This window comes from Brachycentrus maculatus, unplaced genomic scaffold (genome assembly GCF_059751285.1).
Source record: "Brachycentrus maculatus isolate JH-2025_06_01 unplaced genomic scaffold, ASM5975128v1 h1tg000107l, whole genome shotgun sequence".
Lineage (NCBI taxonomy): Eukaryota > Metazoa > Arthropoda > Insecta > Trichoptera > Brachycentridae > Brachycentrus > Brachycentrus maculatus.
Window position 1 is genome coordinate 77,342 of NW_028280860.1, and position 19,094 is coordinate 96,435.

Below are 19,094 nucleotides of genomic sequence, written 5' to 3' on the forward strand. Positions count from 1 at the left end.
AAATTATTCACATTAAATTTTGCAAACATTGCAGTTCCACTTCGAATTTTGACGTCTGTTTGTTTGAATTAAACAAAACATTCCAATAATAAATTTATTTAATACGGATGTAATATTATGAATTACAAATTGGTACTCACTTACATATTTTACATAAGTAAATACTTTCTTATTTATTTGTTAGTAAAATGTGAAAAACATTTTACTTATTTTGTATTACATTTAGAAGAGAATACACCCCAATCATATATATCCGTATTCATAAATCCTTTTAATGTTTCACCCAGTAACGAGAAGTGTATATATAAATAGATATTAGGGCGGTCCACACCCTCTCTTCAAATCTGATTTCCCTCTTGGTTTTTGAAGGTTCGAAGCGACGGTATTTTACTGGAGAATACGTATATGATGATTTAAACTGGCTGAATTACTGAATACGGGATATCAGGACAGACCTAATTTCCCTTTTGTGTATCATATCATTTTGTTTGTCAAATATTAACGTGATTTGTGAATACGAAAAATACAATGTTATGTTTATTCGTTCAATCAGATTCAACCAGAAAATATTTTCGATGACCATCAACGGTTATCAATTTCTCATTATTCCAACTACCTTTTCCATACAGAAAGGAAGCCAGTAACTTATTAAACATCACATCTGATCCACACTCTTCCATGGTTCAGTCAAAATATATAACTTTGATAAATATGATAAAACGATCTCTTATTTTCAATTTCCAATACTTACCAAAATATATTTGATTTTACTTACAAACAAAAACGGTATCATAAGGAATAGTTTTATATTTCATATTTAGCAACTAATGTCTACTAAGGGTTTAATCAAAGATTAAAAAAAGTAAAAAATTATGTACTTACGTGTTTGGTAAAAACAAATAAATCGGAATACCTACTTTCATATAGGAATCAAATACATAAATGAGTACAAATACATTAGTTTTATTTATATATTTGGTTGACTTCAACGAGCAACAATCAAAGGATTTTCAACAGATGGAAAAAAAGGATTAGTTGGAAAGTCAATACGAAGAGTAAATAAAATAATACGCAATATTTTTTTCAATAGATATAGGTACATTAATATATTTGCGGAAATTACATATACTTAGTTATACAAGTTCATTCCTTACAAATTAACCTAGATACAATAATTTATTTTTTCTCTTACAAATAATATTTGACATTAAATAATTACAAATAAGTGTAAATTACTGAAGAACAAAACAAAAACATTCATTAAGTTTTTATTTTAATTTTATTATTAAGGTAGAACAACATTGCATACAAAATGTTTTAGAATAACATATTATATTTATGAGACAATTTTCCATTGTTATACAAAATTATACGAAACGATTAAATCGTGTTTTAATTTATTTCAAATATAAATCTAATAATCACATAATGGCGTAGGTACATATGTACTTATATAACTATACTGACTTATTTTATATTTTATTTTAATATTATCTTAAATACTTAAGAATATAATACGCTTACAAATAACTGGACTGGAACAGTACATTTAGAGAAAAAAAGTGCATATTTATATATATATGATATAAATATATATGTATATATATATATATATATATATATATATATATATATATATATATATATATATATATATATATATATATATATATATATATATATATATATATATATATATATATATATATATATATATATATATATATATATATATATATATATATATATATATATATATATTATTTTAATATACGGTGGACCGTAACTCGTGGTCTAAATAAGACTACCATTTTCAACTGACTGGATGTCAAATTAACATTTTCTCATTCGGAGATGTAAAAAAAATAAGAAACTGAAAAATATATTTTATGTTCATTATTAAGATGGAAATATCCTGTCTGATCATATCATTGATATATAAACCTTAATTTCATAAATATTTAAAAAAAACAGAGAGTAGTATCGAAACAGAAATTGATGGTAGGTACTTATAAAAATCGTTCGGTTGATTTCATTATTGTTATTTCAAAATTAACCAAAAACTATGAAACAAGACCAGACGGCGATCATTTCACTCAGGCTTTAATTTTGTTACATGCTCAAATATAATATGTACTCCTTAAATAACGATTGTTGACATTGTATATGAATGTGTATATTATGTTTTATCATGTTTTACAAATGATACATTTTGTTATTCAAGTTGCACCCACGAGTTCCGAGACACCGATCATATTATATATTGTACAAATTTTATACTCAGTAAGTTATAACAAACAATTCATAAAGCTTACATTAATGAAAATACGTTAGTTAACTATACTAGTACCAGTTTGAAATTTATCATGCCGATTTTTGCGAGTGTAATGAAACAATGGAAAATATTGAACTGATTTCATTACACTTGCGTTGAGCAAATGTGATTCTTTCATTAATCTTTATGGTTTATGTAACATTTTATAACAAGTTTATATAGACATATATAGACATATAATGTTATTTTACATCAAATGAAGGTTATAATTATGAAAGTAAATAGTTTTATCATATCAATACGTATGTATTTATAACACGTAGGTAAATATTTAAAAATTACATTATTGCTACACATTAAGAGAATAAGATATGTCTATTTTAATTTTCTTTACCTAACTACAATATATTTTTGATATTTTCTTGGAATCGTTATGAAAATTCATTTTGTAATTCCATATACCTTTTCTAACGGATGATTATCCAAACTAATGATCACATTTTCGAATCTCTTCTTGAAATATATAACATTAAAAATAAAAGGTACATCCCCAATAGATCTCTAGAAACATGAAGCTGTTTTTCTTCTTCAACTGGACCACAGAGAAAAAAATGTTTACATGAAGAATGTTTCGACATTTTGTGTACGATATAATCGTTGAATCCTTTTTTTGACAACGCATTCTTTAGAAAATATTTTTACTTTCTTAAACTAAAACGTGAGTAAAGTTTAGCTTAATTGTATCGTTGACAAGACAAAGAATAGTTTTTTTGTGGCATTTGTGAGAAAACTGCTTTCTCACGTACGTTAATTTAAAATGACTTCACCTTTTTTCAATACACATATGTAGGTACCAAAAATTTTCAGGTTTTTATGTGAATTTATGTTTAAAAAAATACATGTATGAACATTTTATGTAGTAAACAATAAATGTACATTTCCTAGATTCTCTTTTTAAACTATTTGTACTGACCGGAGTTCACAAAAATGATTTTTTTCACCAACATGACCATTACAAAAACAAAGAAAAATTGATATCTAACAAATAACTAAAATTGCATAGAAATAAATAAAATAGCTGCTTGAAAAACGAATAAAATTTCACGAAAGAGTGTTCCTACCTATGGAAAAAGGGTGTTTTTTTTATATGTTCAAATATTGTATTTTACAAAAGTGTTTTTAACTTTAAAGTAGATTGTCGAAGCTACATTATAATTGAATTTGAGAAAGATGTTAGCTGTAGGGATATGAGACATAATAAGCTTTCTTAAAAATATCATGCTTCTGGTTGTAACGTATTTTATTAAAGCAAAAGTAAGAGTAAATTTTCTTCTCTCAATTAACTTTCGTAACATTTTCACTGTGCAAAAATTACAGGGTTTGTGGAAGATGAAAAACAGCATTCATGAAATGAAATCAATCTTTGGCATTATTTAACTAGTCTAGTTCGATTATAACTTTTATGTAGTAATGATATGTAGCGGTTATCTCCCACTTAGACAAAGTGTAAGGTAGCGAGTCGAGATGAGAAGAGCTATTAGGAGCATGTGGTCTGCTTTGGACATCGCAGTGCTGCCAGCTGGAAAAAAAAGTACATTAAATATTTTATATTCTAACTGTTTGCAATCTGAGTATATTTATTAAATTAATGAACTTTTATCGGATATGTAATTAAATTATGAAATAAAGGCACCGATTTCAGCAAGCTACAATAACTGTTAAAAAAATTATGATCATGATTTCATTATTTAAAAACATATATCATTATGTCCTTAAAAGGCAAAAAATCTTTAAATTCAATACGGTTTTTAGCTTAATCTAAGCGAAATTGAAAATATGATAAACAATAACAAAAATTGTTTGTTTTTAGAACAGTGGGTTCAAATTACTGCCTTTACGTTTTCGACATTTACACCAAAGTAATTACTCAGAATAGTAACTAACTAGTCAGTTACTTGCCTAAAATCAATTGTAAACTTGGATGAATACATTTTACCAACAAACAAAAAAGTGAATCAAGCGCAGTCAATGACAAGTTCTAGATTTATTTATTTATGACTTAATACGGAGTAAGTAATATGTAAGGTTGTAGAAGGGCCAAGTCCAAAATAGGAGAAAAATAACTTAAAGAAAATGTATGTACAAGACGAAACATACAGATTATATAACATCAAAACTTTTATATCTATATACATACTCATATAAGTAACATATGTTTGCTAAGAATCAAGGATTTGAGTGAATGCTGTGTTTTCGTAAATTATTTATTTATTTTGACCACTAACCATACTCGAATGATGCATAGGGTACCTAATCGGATCGATGCGGTGTTACATTTATCATTTATTATATAAAGGCTAAGTGATCAGTTCTGTTCTCCAGATTCTTGGATTTATCAAAATAATATATTCGATGGTATAAAGGTGATAAAACTATGACATAACTCCAATATTTTTTTGCAGAAATGATAGGTTAAGAAAGGGAAATAGCAGTATGTCTAGGTTACCCGGGTTGCATACCAGTATTTGTATTAGCTTGTTGAACTTATACACTGCTAACGTGTTTATTGGAAATGGCAGTCGACTTTTCATTTTTTATTCAATCGTTTAACCTATGGATGAAATGATTGACATACGTTTTATGTTACAACCTATTTTGTCACGATTAGGGATAAATACGCGAATCAAATAAAAATGTAATTTTGGACTTAACCTTTCGTCGCCTTCGACTGCCGTAAATAGATACAAATCAAAGCTCACATACCTTGTACTCTATCTGCATGGGAATTGACAGCTGCTTGTGCTGTGATATCTCTGCTTTCCATTGCTGGTGCTCTTTGCGGCCGTTCTCCTTCCACGCACTCCTCGTAACTCTTGGAATACACCGTCTCAATCGTTGCGGAACACTGCGAGCATTTTAAGTCAATTAAACTACATATTGCTGGTTAAATGCCAAACAACTCTTTATTCCAAAAATGGTATCTGACAAAACTGTATCTGGGATGTGAGTTTTTTAGCGATTTTTTTTACTTTTTATAAATTTATGTGATATAGGTTAGCAACAAATATTCTTGAATAAAAAATATTTACTCCAGTAAACATGATTTATCGAAACATCTATAATTTGGCATAAATCATGTTTTAAACATGCTACATACATACATACATACATACATACATAAATCATGTCACAAATCTTGTTTTGTATCGGCCGTACATGAATGGCCATACTCCTTTGAGGAATGTTTGGTATGGCCGTACATGTACGGCTATACTCCCGGACAGATTAATATTCGAAAAAGACACCCATGATTCTAAATGAAATGTACATTTCTCACGCTAGAATTATGGGTGTCTTTTTCAAATATGAAAATGTTGATGATTTAGATACCACTTTTGGAATAAACAGTTTTTTTTTGTGTTGTGGCCCTTTGGCATTCAACCAGCAATATGTATAAAGTCATATAAACTCAGAATAGTGATATGGCTTATGGCAGTCAGATTCAGAGCCATTTCATTTAAAGATTTCGTTCATATTCAAATCGACATTTTTTAAGTTTTATGGGATAACACAAAAAAAAATGAATTTGTTGTAGGAGAGATACCAATACCATTATTATTACAATTATTTAATCCGATTATCGTTATCAAAAAAGGCATTTTTTCTTGTCATTATTTAGACAGACCCCAATACACAGTTCGAATATAATTGAAAAAAAAAATACAATCTAAGATTCCCGTTCTAAGAAATTTAGTTGTGAATCCTGAATCCTGGAGTCCCATACATCTTTCTATGATATTCGCGTAGTTTTCATGAATCAGCCGAGGTAAATGGTTAAAAACTAAATAAGCACATTTTTGTACAAAAAAAAATTAAATTCATACATTTGTACACAATTTGTAATTTGTAAGTTTTCGCTGTTTTTTTATTTTAATTTTTTATATTTCTTTAGCCTCATCTACGAAAATATTATTTAGTGGAATTCACTCCTCTTCAAATTTTATAAACAACGATTTCATTATTAGAAAAAAAATCTTCCTATATAGTAGATCAAATTACATTTTAAACGATCTTTTAAAATCTCATATTCTGTTTCAAACGCCAACGGCTGTTTCAGCTCCGATTTTAAAATTCCTACATTATTATGTATCCGACGCAAACACAAAACTCAAATTAATGAAAAATGTTACGGAAGATTCAAAGTGATATAATATAAATAAATTCGCGAAGAAGCGAGAAATTTTACCCATTAAAGGTTACGAATTTAAATCTATTTTTAAATCTAAATTTTTCAAACGATGGTGGATCAGTTGAGATTCCAACTTTTGAAGGTGATGGAAATATGAGCATTGAAAACGATTATGTCAAAGTAAATCAGATCATTGGAACCCGATATTAAAAAACAGTTATAATTAATTAATTATGTTTTATTTTTATTTTATTACATGCATTTACAAATTACGACGTGTTCCCACTGAGTTTTCCCGTGCCGATGGCACATTTTGCAATATTTATTTGTAAAATTATATGAATGAAAATTGTTAATAATATGCTATTAAATACGACATGAGCGAATGATGCAATCTCTTTCAGATCTACCCACTTCAATTATCCATTTATGAATAGCTTCTTTATACTTAGATTCTTTTTTATGACTAATGTTATTTTTTAGATGGGAGTTTCATGAATTATTTACCTATATTATTTATTGATTCGGCACTAACTTTGTGGAATGACATGATTTTTTATTAAAATTAAACACTTGAATGTACCACTTTAATGAGTTTTATTTTTATTTACGACTAGTTTCGAAAACGACAGATGTTTTCATCTTCTGGTACAAATTAAAACCAATAATAATGAATTTGTTTAAAGTAATATATTCAAGTGTATAATTTTAATAAATAATTATTTACCTAACTTATTATGTAAAAAGTTTAAAGATCAATTAGTGAATTTTAGTTTCTTCTGGCAAAGAATATATTTTATTTTCATCTGCTTTGGGAACGAAAAGAAGATGAACTATTGTGGATCAATCAGGAATTTCTCAAAATTGCCGGGAAAAACCACGTTTGACTCCTTAGCAGATGCCGGACTGTTGGCTGTCGTCAACAGGCCTTCCGTTCCACTAGAAGAGGGTTCGGCATTTTGTATTCCAACTTGGTTTATGGTACCAATGTTAATAAATAATTTTAAAATACATACTTATGTATTTATATATGATTTACAAGTATTATAATAAAAAGCCAAATTTGAATTAATAAATAGTATGTAAAGGGGACAAAAGTAAAGGTTTTCTCACCTTCAGTTTCATGTCTCCTTTGATGAAGTGCCTTTCCAGAATTCTGAATTGAAGACCCAGTACCGTGGTGTGCATTCCATCTTCATCTTCTATATCTCGTGCTGGTCCCAGAAGTGCTTCATTGTTCACAGGTTCTCCGTTTATAAACCAGCCCAAGGTGGCTCCAGGAATAGAGGGTCCGGCAGTGCAATTCAAACGAGCCAATTCGTTGATATGGTACCGAGAACGTATTCCAGTTATAATAGGGTCACTCTCTGGGAGATCTGGAACAATAAATATTACTTTATTTGTTTATTTAACAGTGTTCCGATAGAGAAAAACTAAGATCGTGACGTTATGCCTGTTTTGAGACGGAAAAATATATTTTTTGCATATTTTGATTTATCACTTTTTTAGTCAAAGAACGTTATATCATCATTTTTGTACGTAAAACAAATTCATTCAGGATTGAAGATTTTTTCGTTTGCTAAAAATAAAGCTGAAATAAAGCTGAATAAGCTGAAATAAAGCTAATAAATAAAGCTGAAATTTTTTTAAAAAAGAGATAAGGAAAACATTTAGATTATTAAAGAATAGTTCATACGAAAATATGTTTTAAACTTATATTTGCTCGATTCCATGCGTCTAAAAAAATAAAAATATTAAATTGGGTTTGATCGTTGAAATCGTCATGAGAATTTCTAATTAATGTCGACATAAAATAAAATAAGATACCTTTTTTATATTCAAAAGTCACGATATTTGAAATATATTATTGCTACGGTTATAAAGCTCGATATTTGATTGAGAGATCTGTCATTTAAATTTTATGTTTGAATTTGAGTAAATTAATAGCTATAGTAAGTGTATTTGTAAACTGTGGCAATAAATATACCGCGGTGTGCCGTTTTCCATTTAAAAGCTCTGTGAGAAATATGATATGAAATTTGTCCAGGCGCTATTACACGACTTACGAGACATTGTTCCCAGCTGTAATGTACAGGGGACATCTTCATCTTGTTCGTAAATCTGTCACGTGTTGGGAGACAAATCTCATATATGGGGCTGGCGATATGGTGCAAACCACAGCACGCGCCCCAGCGCTCCGTTAATATCACGCCCTTCGCTGTATCGTGTAAGAAACTTTGGCCTTTGGATTTTATTACTGGTTAAGACAATGGCTTTGCCTAAACCTCCCTCGGATTATTTAGATACGTTTGTTTTGTGAAGATTTCAAGGGTAACGTTTCAATTATTATTCTTTTGAGGATTTTTACATGGATTTTTTTTTCGAGGATCTCGAAAACTCGATAAAACCACGATACATCGAACCTCGGCAACTAGAAAAATAAGCATAAAACGAGGTATATAAATTATTTGCAACATTTTGATATTTTACTTTACTTTGAAGCGAATAATAAAATTGGTATGTCGTAAAATGTACAATATTACAAAGACTTTTCGTCTTTAAATTACGTATCTCGTAATCAGACTACGACCTTCGTATAATAACTGAAAGCAATCGGGTACGAGGAATATAATTCCAACCATCCCTTTCATTACTATCACAAAGGCATCACGAATCAGAAATAATTTTGTTTTTGGCATAAACTTTGCACAAGCGGAAATGTAGTACAATACTCCTATTAAGGGAATATGAGTTATGGTAATAAGGTTTCTAGCGGTACAAGCATCTAACGGACCCCTTTCTTATCTCACATCTCTGATTTCCAGAATCCAATCTCCCTTTATTCCACACTCGAGGACTGAACATATTAAATTACTATCTATAGACTTTGTATGATGTTATGTGACGCAGTGCAGATTTTCAAATTGATAGCTGTTTCAAAACAAAACAAAATTAAAAAAAACAATATCTAGTAAAAAATACTTATATGACATTTATAATACATATGTAGACAGTGCGGAGTAAGATAAAAAATCACGAACACGGTGTATTTTTTTGTATGGGTAGGTACAACATGGAAATCCCAAGAAAGATCTTTTTTCTTCTGTGGCTTAAAGGTAATCTTGTATAAGTATTACTGGATAATACTTTCGTCTGTATTTTATGAGTTGTACTGAAAATACTCGAACCGAATAAATATGTAAATTTCCAATTTATTGTACATCTGCTGAGTATCGTGCTCAGATACTGTTATTTACAGATAGGGTTTGTATAAAATAAATAATTTCTTTATTTACAAAATACGAAAACATTTTTTGTCGAATATTTTATAAATCTCGTATTACGAAAGCATTTGAATATTGATGCCTTGCTTCGAAGCGACAAAAAACCTATCCGAGACCGATTTTTTTAATCAACAGTATTCGTGTATGGAATCATTATGCGAGTATGTAGGTATATCTTAAACATGCCAATACCATTTTAATAGTAATCTTGAATGTACAATTTGCCTAATATCTTCAGATGCAATCATGGACACAGAATTGAATCCGAAACGACCGCAAATAGTGTTAACAGCACAGATAATATAACAATTATCCCTCCTCAAAAGTGAGTAAACTGTTGTTATTAATGTTCATTGAAATTTTATAAAATAAAATAAAATAAAATAATAATAAAAAATAGAATTCAGTCCACTTCAGTTTGGAGACCAAAAATTAAGAGAAAAAAAACCATTTCCCGATATTCATATTCTAGTGGTAAAAAACCGCCTCCGCCTTTGTCCGCCTCCTCGGTGTAATGGTCAGCGTGTTTAGCTGCCATGCTGGAGGTCCCGGGTCCGATTCCCAGGGTAAGGGGTGTGAAAATAAATATATTAGTGATTTTATGTTCCAATATTTATTTCATATTATCCTGGACAGGTCCCTGTAGCGCATTAGTGATCACCTTGCCTTTATGTAAGAAACGATCAAAATAACACTGCATCAATATGATTCAGTGCCCTATGCATCATAAAGTGTGGATAAGGGTAATAAAAGTGGTAAAAAAGGTACTGATCTCTACTTAATGGTGAATATGACACGTGTGTAAAGTGATCACTCAAACCAACAGATCGTAAACTCTGTAAATACCTAGACTTCTACATTCTTTTTTAATTAATGTTTTACTTTTTAAATACATATAATTTTCAAACATCTTCTTCATCTATGTCGAGATGTTAAACTTGATATAATATGAACAAAGATTTTTGATTTGAAGACATTTAAAATGTCGTGAGTTGTCATTTAAGTTTTTATAATAAATAAAATACTGTATAAAAATGCGAAAGAGTTTCAATCTTATTCCTCTCTCTTGACCCGTGTCTACCTGAAAATGGAAGTGTCAAGCTTTGGTTTATCAAGATCCAACAGAATCTGCATTTTATATCAACACCTACGGTGGTTTATATAGTAGAAAACCACTGTATGCTAACCATATTACTTTTGCATACGATATCCAGTACCGCCAAGTATATTTATCTAGGCAAACATTCAAACCATAAGTTCACCTTTCTAACTAACAAAACTTACTAACTAACCATCTCGCCGCTTCTCGGCAGGGGTAGGCTGTGAGAATAGAACGCCGCACCAATCTGTCCATTTCACATTCTTGCATCACCTCATACGTACTGAACTGACCACATTCAATTGTTTGAAATATTTGATTTTGCCAAGTTTTCCTAGGTCTTCGTCTGCTTCTATTACCAACCACATTCACTTCATAAATTCATTTACCCATTCGATTTACATGCCCAAACCATCTCAACACGACCATCTTTATTTTATCGATAATGCCTATGCCTTGCTATCTTTCCTTATATCACCATTTGAACATCTATTACACAACGTTTAAGAGAAGGAATTTTGACTGAATGTAGTCTACTGTCATCTTTATTTTTTTCACATCCATACCTACATACACCGTCTTTCTAAAAACATAAAAAAGAGTAAATATATGTTTCTTATACAGGTCTTGGTTTTGAGATTCGAGATGGTTTTCGGGACTTTTTTAGAAGATCTGAGATTTTAAAAAAGAATTCAGGAAAAAAAGTCGATGGGATTTTTGAATAACCTAACGTCCTAGTGACTCTGAAATCTAGCTACGGCTTATGCAACACCGCTTATCATGACCCTACTCAGGCTTCAACTTTTTAAGTTTCATAGCCTATGCCCACTCGTGAGTGGATTTACTCTGTATGTTTAAAGTTACTATAATTTCATGTAATTTATGAGTGAAAATTCTAGGCAAAAGGCCAAGGATTTTCAGTTCATTTTTATTTTTCAAGATTCTTCAGAATTCTTTGGGATTCTTTTTTAATGAATTGTTTTGACGCCTGAAATCTAGCCTCTGGAGCTGTCGCCCTAGGTGACCGCCCGATTGCCTAGGCTCAGGCGTCGCCGCTGACAACACACATAATATGTAGAAGGCTCACCGCTGCTCCTAGGACAGGGGTCGGCAAAGTGCGGCTTGCGAGCCACATGTGTTTCTTTAAACAATTTGTGTGGCTCTTTGTTAAATTCAAAATGACATTTTTTTACAGAAATTTTGATTTAAAAAAATATGTTCTATACATAAAGAAATTAATTAACTTTTAAATATGTACTTTATTTTTATTCTGTCCTATTAACTTAATAAAATAAAAGTGCACAATAAAATACATAAATCATTGAATGTTAAATATTTTTTTAGTTTCAGAGATTCCTTAAAAAATATATATTTAGTTTATTTTAATAGAAAATGGCGTAATCAAAATCTTTTTTTGCACTGATTTATAAATGTACGATAGATGTATTAATCTACATAAAAAGTATGTCTGATTAAAAATTATTAACCTAAAAATACGTACAGGTTCTTTTCAACATTCTTTAAATTTTATTAAATTATTGTTAATTTGAAATTGGCTCCCCAAAAAATTCTAAATCATTTTGCTTTTCACGTTTGGTTTTTTTGATCCAAGAGGTTACCGACTCCTGGCCTAGGAGACATTGATAATATAATATTAATGTAAATAGGTATCCACCTCTACATAATAACTGTGTTTATTCAATATTGTCTACACTCATACGAGTATAAGATATCAATTTCTAATATCCGAACTTTGCCCTTAAGCAATGGATATTTATTAAGCTAAGTTTAATATTTATATAACTTCATGTACAAATATCCATCTTTCGTTCACAGTATAAGTTTTCCATTAGAAATAATTTATTTAGTTTTGGTGAGAAATTGATCTGAAAAAAAATGTTTGATGTTAGTTTTCCTTATTAAACAATATTTTATTTGAATATCCATGTGCCAATAATATGTTTATCCATATAAATACATGTGAAGTAGTTCAAAAAGTTATTCAACTTTTGCTTTGAAAAGTTAGCAAATAGTCACATTAAAATACACGAATGTTTTTTAAAACATAATTATAATTGGAATTTTTACCTGTGATGGATAAAACATGTTTTTTTAAAGAGATCTTTAGAAATAAATGGCACTGCCATCTGTTGTAGGTAACAGCAAATCACACAATCCTAAATAGTACTCATTTTCGGAGAGTGCGCTTTTTCAATGTTTTCGATCGCATTGTTGTTACATAGATTTTTGAAACAATGTTTTCATTGCTTCTCAAGCATTGGGAAATGAAACACATTTGAATTATGTGTTTTTTTTTTCGTTTTATCAGATTGAGTCACAGCAACGCGTGGCCAGGTACATCTAGTGCAAAATAACTCTTTTGTTAATTGGATGTTTTTTATTATTATTTAATTAATAATTAAATAAATCCATGAAAAGTGATTATCTATATATATATATATATATATATATATATATATAATATATATATATATATATATATATATATATATATATATATATATATATATATATATATATATATATATATATATATATATTTATATATATATATATATATATATATATATATATATATATATATATATATATATATATATATATATATACATATATATATATATATATATATATATATATATATATATATATATATATATATATATATATTTATATATATATATATATATATATATACATATATATATATATATATATATATATATATATATATATATATATATATATATATATATATATATATATATATATATATATTATATATATATATATATATATATATATATATATATATATATATATATATATATATATATATATATATATATATATATATAAATATATATATATATATATATATATATATATATTTATATATATATAAATATATTTATATATATATATATATATATATATATATATATATATATATATATATATATATATATATATAAAAATATATATATATATATATATATATATTATATACATATATATATATATATTTATATATATATATATATATATATATATATATAAATATATATATATTTATATATATTTATATATATATATATATATATATATATATATTAATATATATATATATATATTATATATATATATATATATATATATATATATATATATATATATATATATATATATATATATATATATATATATATATATATATATATATATATATATATATATATATATATATATATATATATATATATATATATTTATATATATATAAATATATTTATATATATATATATATATATATATATATATATATATATATATATATATATATATATATATATATATATATATATATAAAAATATATATATATATATATATATATATATATATATATATATATATATATATATATATATATATATATATATATATATATATATATATATATATATATATATATACATATATATATATATATATATATATATATATATTATATATATATATATATATATATATATATATATATAAATATATATTTATTTATATATATTTATATATATATATATATATATTTTATATATATATATATATATTAAATATATATATATATATATATATATATATATATTTATATATATATATATATATATATATATATATATATATTATATATATATATATATATATATATATATATATATATATATATATATATATATATATATATATATATATATATATATATCTATATATATATATATAGTATATAAAGCTCTTCCTATACCCCAAGGGAATCGAACCGGAGGCCACATGCACGGTAACCAAATGTGCTAACTTTGCTTGCGGTACTGGAGTAATCCAAACCTCCCTACCACTAGGATGAAGACTGAACGCAAACAAACTTTGTTCCGATAAACAATTCAAAACAAAAAATGATATTAAATCGAAGTCACAAAACTTTTTGGGAGTGAAATAATGAAAATTTGAACAGCTAAAGAATTAACGATCCGTTTTTTTTAAATGTTATTCATTTACAATATTTTATGTGTTTTCAAATCTTTATTTAAAAAATAAATACATATTAAATAATAAATACACATACGAGTACGTTTTTGCACGCTTAAAGTTTCCGTATTAACTCTAAGTAGGCAGTAGTCCTTTTTTATATTAATGAAAGGACGTTATTAAGATTAAATACAAATTGTTAACATGACCTTTTCAAATAAGAACATCAAATTTTTGGTTTGGATAATGATATTTCGGTTTCATTTTGGTAAGAAACATAATATACGAAAATAGAGACAGAAAATACCTAATTGAATTCTTTTTGCGTATTTTCACGGAAAAGGTCCAATACTAGTTTCTTGATATTCTGCTTTTACGAATGAAGTTGAATTCTTATTTTATTTTTGTAAAACAAGTGACAAGGGACGTCCGTAAGGAAAATATAATTTTTCATTTTTAAAAGAGGGAAAATTGTTAATCTTAAAAATTAATTAACACGTCTTTGAACATCGCTTGGATTTTAAATTTTAAATTAAATGTCTCTGTACGTAGTGTAAAATATAAGAGTTTATAAGAGTAAAGCAGAAATAGAGTACATGAATAATATCATTTTAAATCATTCCAATCCTTTGACAATAGTATTATGACGAATTAAAATATTTATAGCATTTCCTAAATAAATTTCGATCAGATAAAAATATTTAAAAACATGTTTCTTACATTTGAGTCTTTGTTTTTTACTATTTTTTTTTTTTTGTTAATAAGAGATTTTTTTCAATATCAGATATAAAAAAAACAGTTTTAGTAACTTTAAAAATAAAACTCTTTAAACAATATAATTAATATATAAGAAATAATTATAGAAAATATTAAGTTTAAAAAAGACTATTCATAAAAAGATGATGTAAGTTGTACGAGCCATTTAAAGATATATAGCATCCCTACATCAAGAGTGCTACAAGTCCAATGTATCAAAGTGAGAAGAAAACTGCTTTTAATTTATAAGAAATTTATGTAACAGTTTTTTAATTAAACTTTGATAATATTTCCGACCAAGGGCGGGTAAAATTGCATATGAAAAGGTGTCGCATTTCGTGTTTAGGTAGTTTAAATGAATTACGATAGACAATATGAGTAGATAAATAACACGGAAGACTGCAATATACTCCGAATGCTTATTATTAACTTTTTAACTGCAGCAGTTTTCAGTCTATAAAATGTCATACTTATCACAAAACAATATTTAAAAAAAAATAAAGTACCCTTGACGTGGAGAGGGTCCGACATGTGATTATACCTCAAAACATAAACGTAATGAAAAATATGTTTGACTCGAATTCAAATTATTTAAAGATAATCGTTTCTCAATAAACAAAGAGGATCATTCGCAAAACGACGAGATACGACAATGTATTTTCTCAATATGGAGCAGAAAATTGCTTTTAAAACTTTGTTTTCCGCGTCGCTCGTTGCACCTGCTACAAATCAATGAACACGTCCCTGTCTTCCGTTCGTCCAAAGTTCCGGGTTCGGAAACACACTTTGAATTATAATTCTCGGGACGTATTACGTACGGATTAATAAATTCACACCATACCTTCTAATACGTGCTTTCGATTCCTCTTAAGAGATATGATATTGTATAATCGGGAGGCACATTATCAGAAACTATATGACAAGTGATCTAGAATTGTTCTTAATTTAAGTTTTACTAAGTAAACACCATTTTTTCTTAAAATGTAATGTGACACGGTTGCAATGCATTCTGCATCATTTTCAAACACCGTATATGAAGCTTATTCCAAAATTTAGAGCTGGGTCCTTGGAATGTTGAAGGTTGAAGGGGGGGTTGGAGCTGTTTCTTATTTTATTTTATTTTTGAATTTTAAATTTTTATTTCTTATCAGTGGGAACATAGACAATAGGAGAGAGTCTTTAGTCATCGTCATATTGTTAATTATGGGTTTATTCTTGTATATATTTACAAAAAATATAAATTTATAAATTTATAAAGTTATAAAAAATGTCAATTTCTCTGAAGAATTTTATTAATTATTAAGTGTATCATTTAAATCAGATGGAATCACATAATACTGACTTTAATATTGTGCTGATAATATTGGTCCTAATGAATTCTGTGTGCGTATTTTCAGACAAAAAGCGGTCGTAATCTTCGAGATATTTTTTATGAAAGATTTCTACCATACCCGGAAGTCGACCATACCAGATTGGGTTTTTTTAGATCCACTCTTACAAAAAAAAGGAAAATAAACTTAACAAATCGTTTTTACTAATACACTTGCTACTGTTGCTTGTATTAATGAGAACAAGACGATGATTTTTATTATTAAAAAATGGTCAAGCGGTGCATATTTGTTGTTTGATTTGCTTTTAAAAAAAAACATTACCCGCATTTCATTAAATTGTGTTACTGTACGTTAATATTCACAATAAATTTGTCAGCATGAATTTACAAACTTACAACGCGATTTATTACAAGCAATTAAACTATTCTATTTTTAAAAAAAATCCGTAAGACAATTTCAAATATCACTTTAAAATATATTTAATAATATGTATTTATTTTAAGTCGTGCACATTTACTTAAAGAAAAGAACATTTTCCGTACTGAATTAAAGTCGAATATCAATTTTGATGTCAATTAAAAAAACTAAAAAAAGACAGAAAATCGACTTTTTGAAAACGGCGATATATTTAAAATAATTTAAAGTTAATACTTAAAGGAATAAATAAATAAACACTAAGTATCACTCTAAATATTCTTCAATTTTTCACTTATTTTTAATTTTAAAATAAAAGTGATTTTGTCTTGCCATCTTTGTCACAAATTTCAATCAATTTTACTAAAGGCAGTTATTTATAGACACACAAGTATTTTTAATATTGCTCTATTTTGGGAAGCTAATAATTGAATTTAAACGTTCAAAGTCTTGACTCTCCTGTCAATGAGACTACTTTTCCGAAACAAGTAGTATTTATTTGAAAAAAATTTATATATTTAACCTTTTTTTTAAGTACGAGTAGGTATGTATGTACCAATAATTTTAATGAAACTATATTTTGAATAAATTTCATTATAAACCATTTCAAGCATTGCAACGGAAATGCCGACGCAATAAGTAAAATCAATTTTTGACGTTGACAACAATTGACCGTTTACGAATGACAATTTACCTTTACCGAGAATATCTTGCAGGATTTATATCAAAATTAAAAATATCACATAATTTGCAAGGCAAAAATATTTCGCAACAAAACAATGCAAACAAACAATCGTGTCATTTCCATCTGGCAAACAAACTATGGAAGCGTACCAAAGCGTTATGAAAACATGAATACTGGATTTTTTCATAATCCCGGGACATTTTTGAGGTTTTTCTGTCAGGATATGAAAATTTAGCAACACGAACATCTTGATAAATGATCAAAGTGTTAAAGTGTGCATTTCGCGTTGAGCTCTTGCTCAAACAGTGGAGATATCGCTATAAACGTATTCCGCAAGGCTTTCCACCAAATGTTTCCGCCTTTAATCCGATGGCCTTATGGCGGGTAGCGCGAGGACCATCTGCACACTTTCCCATGCTTCCCGCCCATTGAGCAGCTAAATAGGCCACCGCATTAAAAGAAATCTGTCCGTTTAAAGCTCCAAATGACACCCCCTTAGCCGCAAGGTCTTCAATGTAAGAGTTTGGTAATTAATATCACCGATTGTGCTGTAAAATTGGTGTTCTTTAAAGACTACATTAATATTTATTATGAGTCACATGTGTATATTTATATTTAAAAGAAAAATATTTAAAAATATATCATTTATATATTTTTCTAACCTTTGTCTGCACCCGATGGTGCATAGCAATGTTATCATGATCGTTAAATACACGAAAGAAAGGTGATCTGAAAGGGCCTCTTCCACATTCATGCATTTTCTCATATATGCTCGCTGATAATTCGATTCACATTCCAAAACCATCTCATCACATCTTTTTTAATTTTATCATTAATGCTTATCTCAGCCTGGCATTATTTCCTTATATCGCCATTCGAATATCTATCATACATCGTTTTGCAGCACTTTCGACTGAGAGATCGCATATTGACTGCATTCAGACTAATTTCATCCTTCTTTTGCTAACTTACGATTGGGCTGAAACCAGAATGTGCATTGCCAGTTTAGATTTTGCTAA

At 27.6% G+C, this 19,094-nt stretch overlaps 1 protein-coding gene across 8 annotated transcripts in view; it reads right to left on the reverse strand.

Moving 5' to 3' along the window:
* Positions 1-1,787: 1,787 nt before the first annotated feature.
* The window catches only part of LOC148310089 (uncharacterized), a 102,915-nt gene continuing 85,608 nt past the window's right edge, over positions 1,788-19,094 (reverse strand). For all 8 annotated transcript variants that reach the window (XM_088259025.1, XM_088259026.1, XM_088259021.1 and 5 more), the window contains exons 5-7: positions 7,578-7,840; positions 5,039-5,180; positions 1,788-3,854 (exon numbers count right to left, since the gene is read on the reverse strand). In XM_088259025.1, the coding sequence (XP_088115151.1) occupies positions 3,760-3,854; positions 5,039-5,180; positions 7,578-7,840 (500 nt within the window). In that variant the 3' untranslated portion in view covers positions 1,788-3,759. The remainder of the gene's footprint in view (positions 3,855-5,038; positions 5,181-7,577; positions 7,841-19,094) is intronic.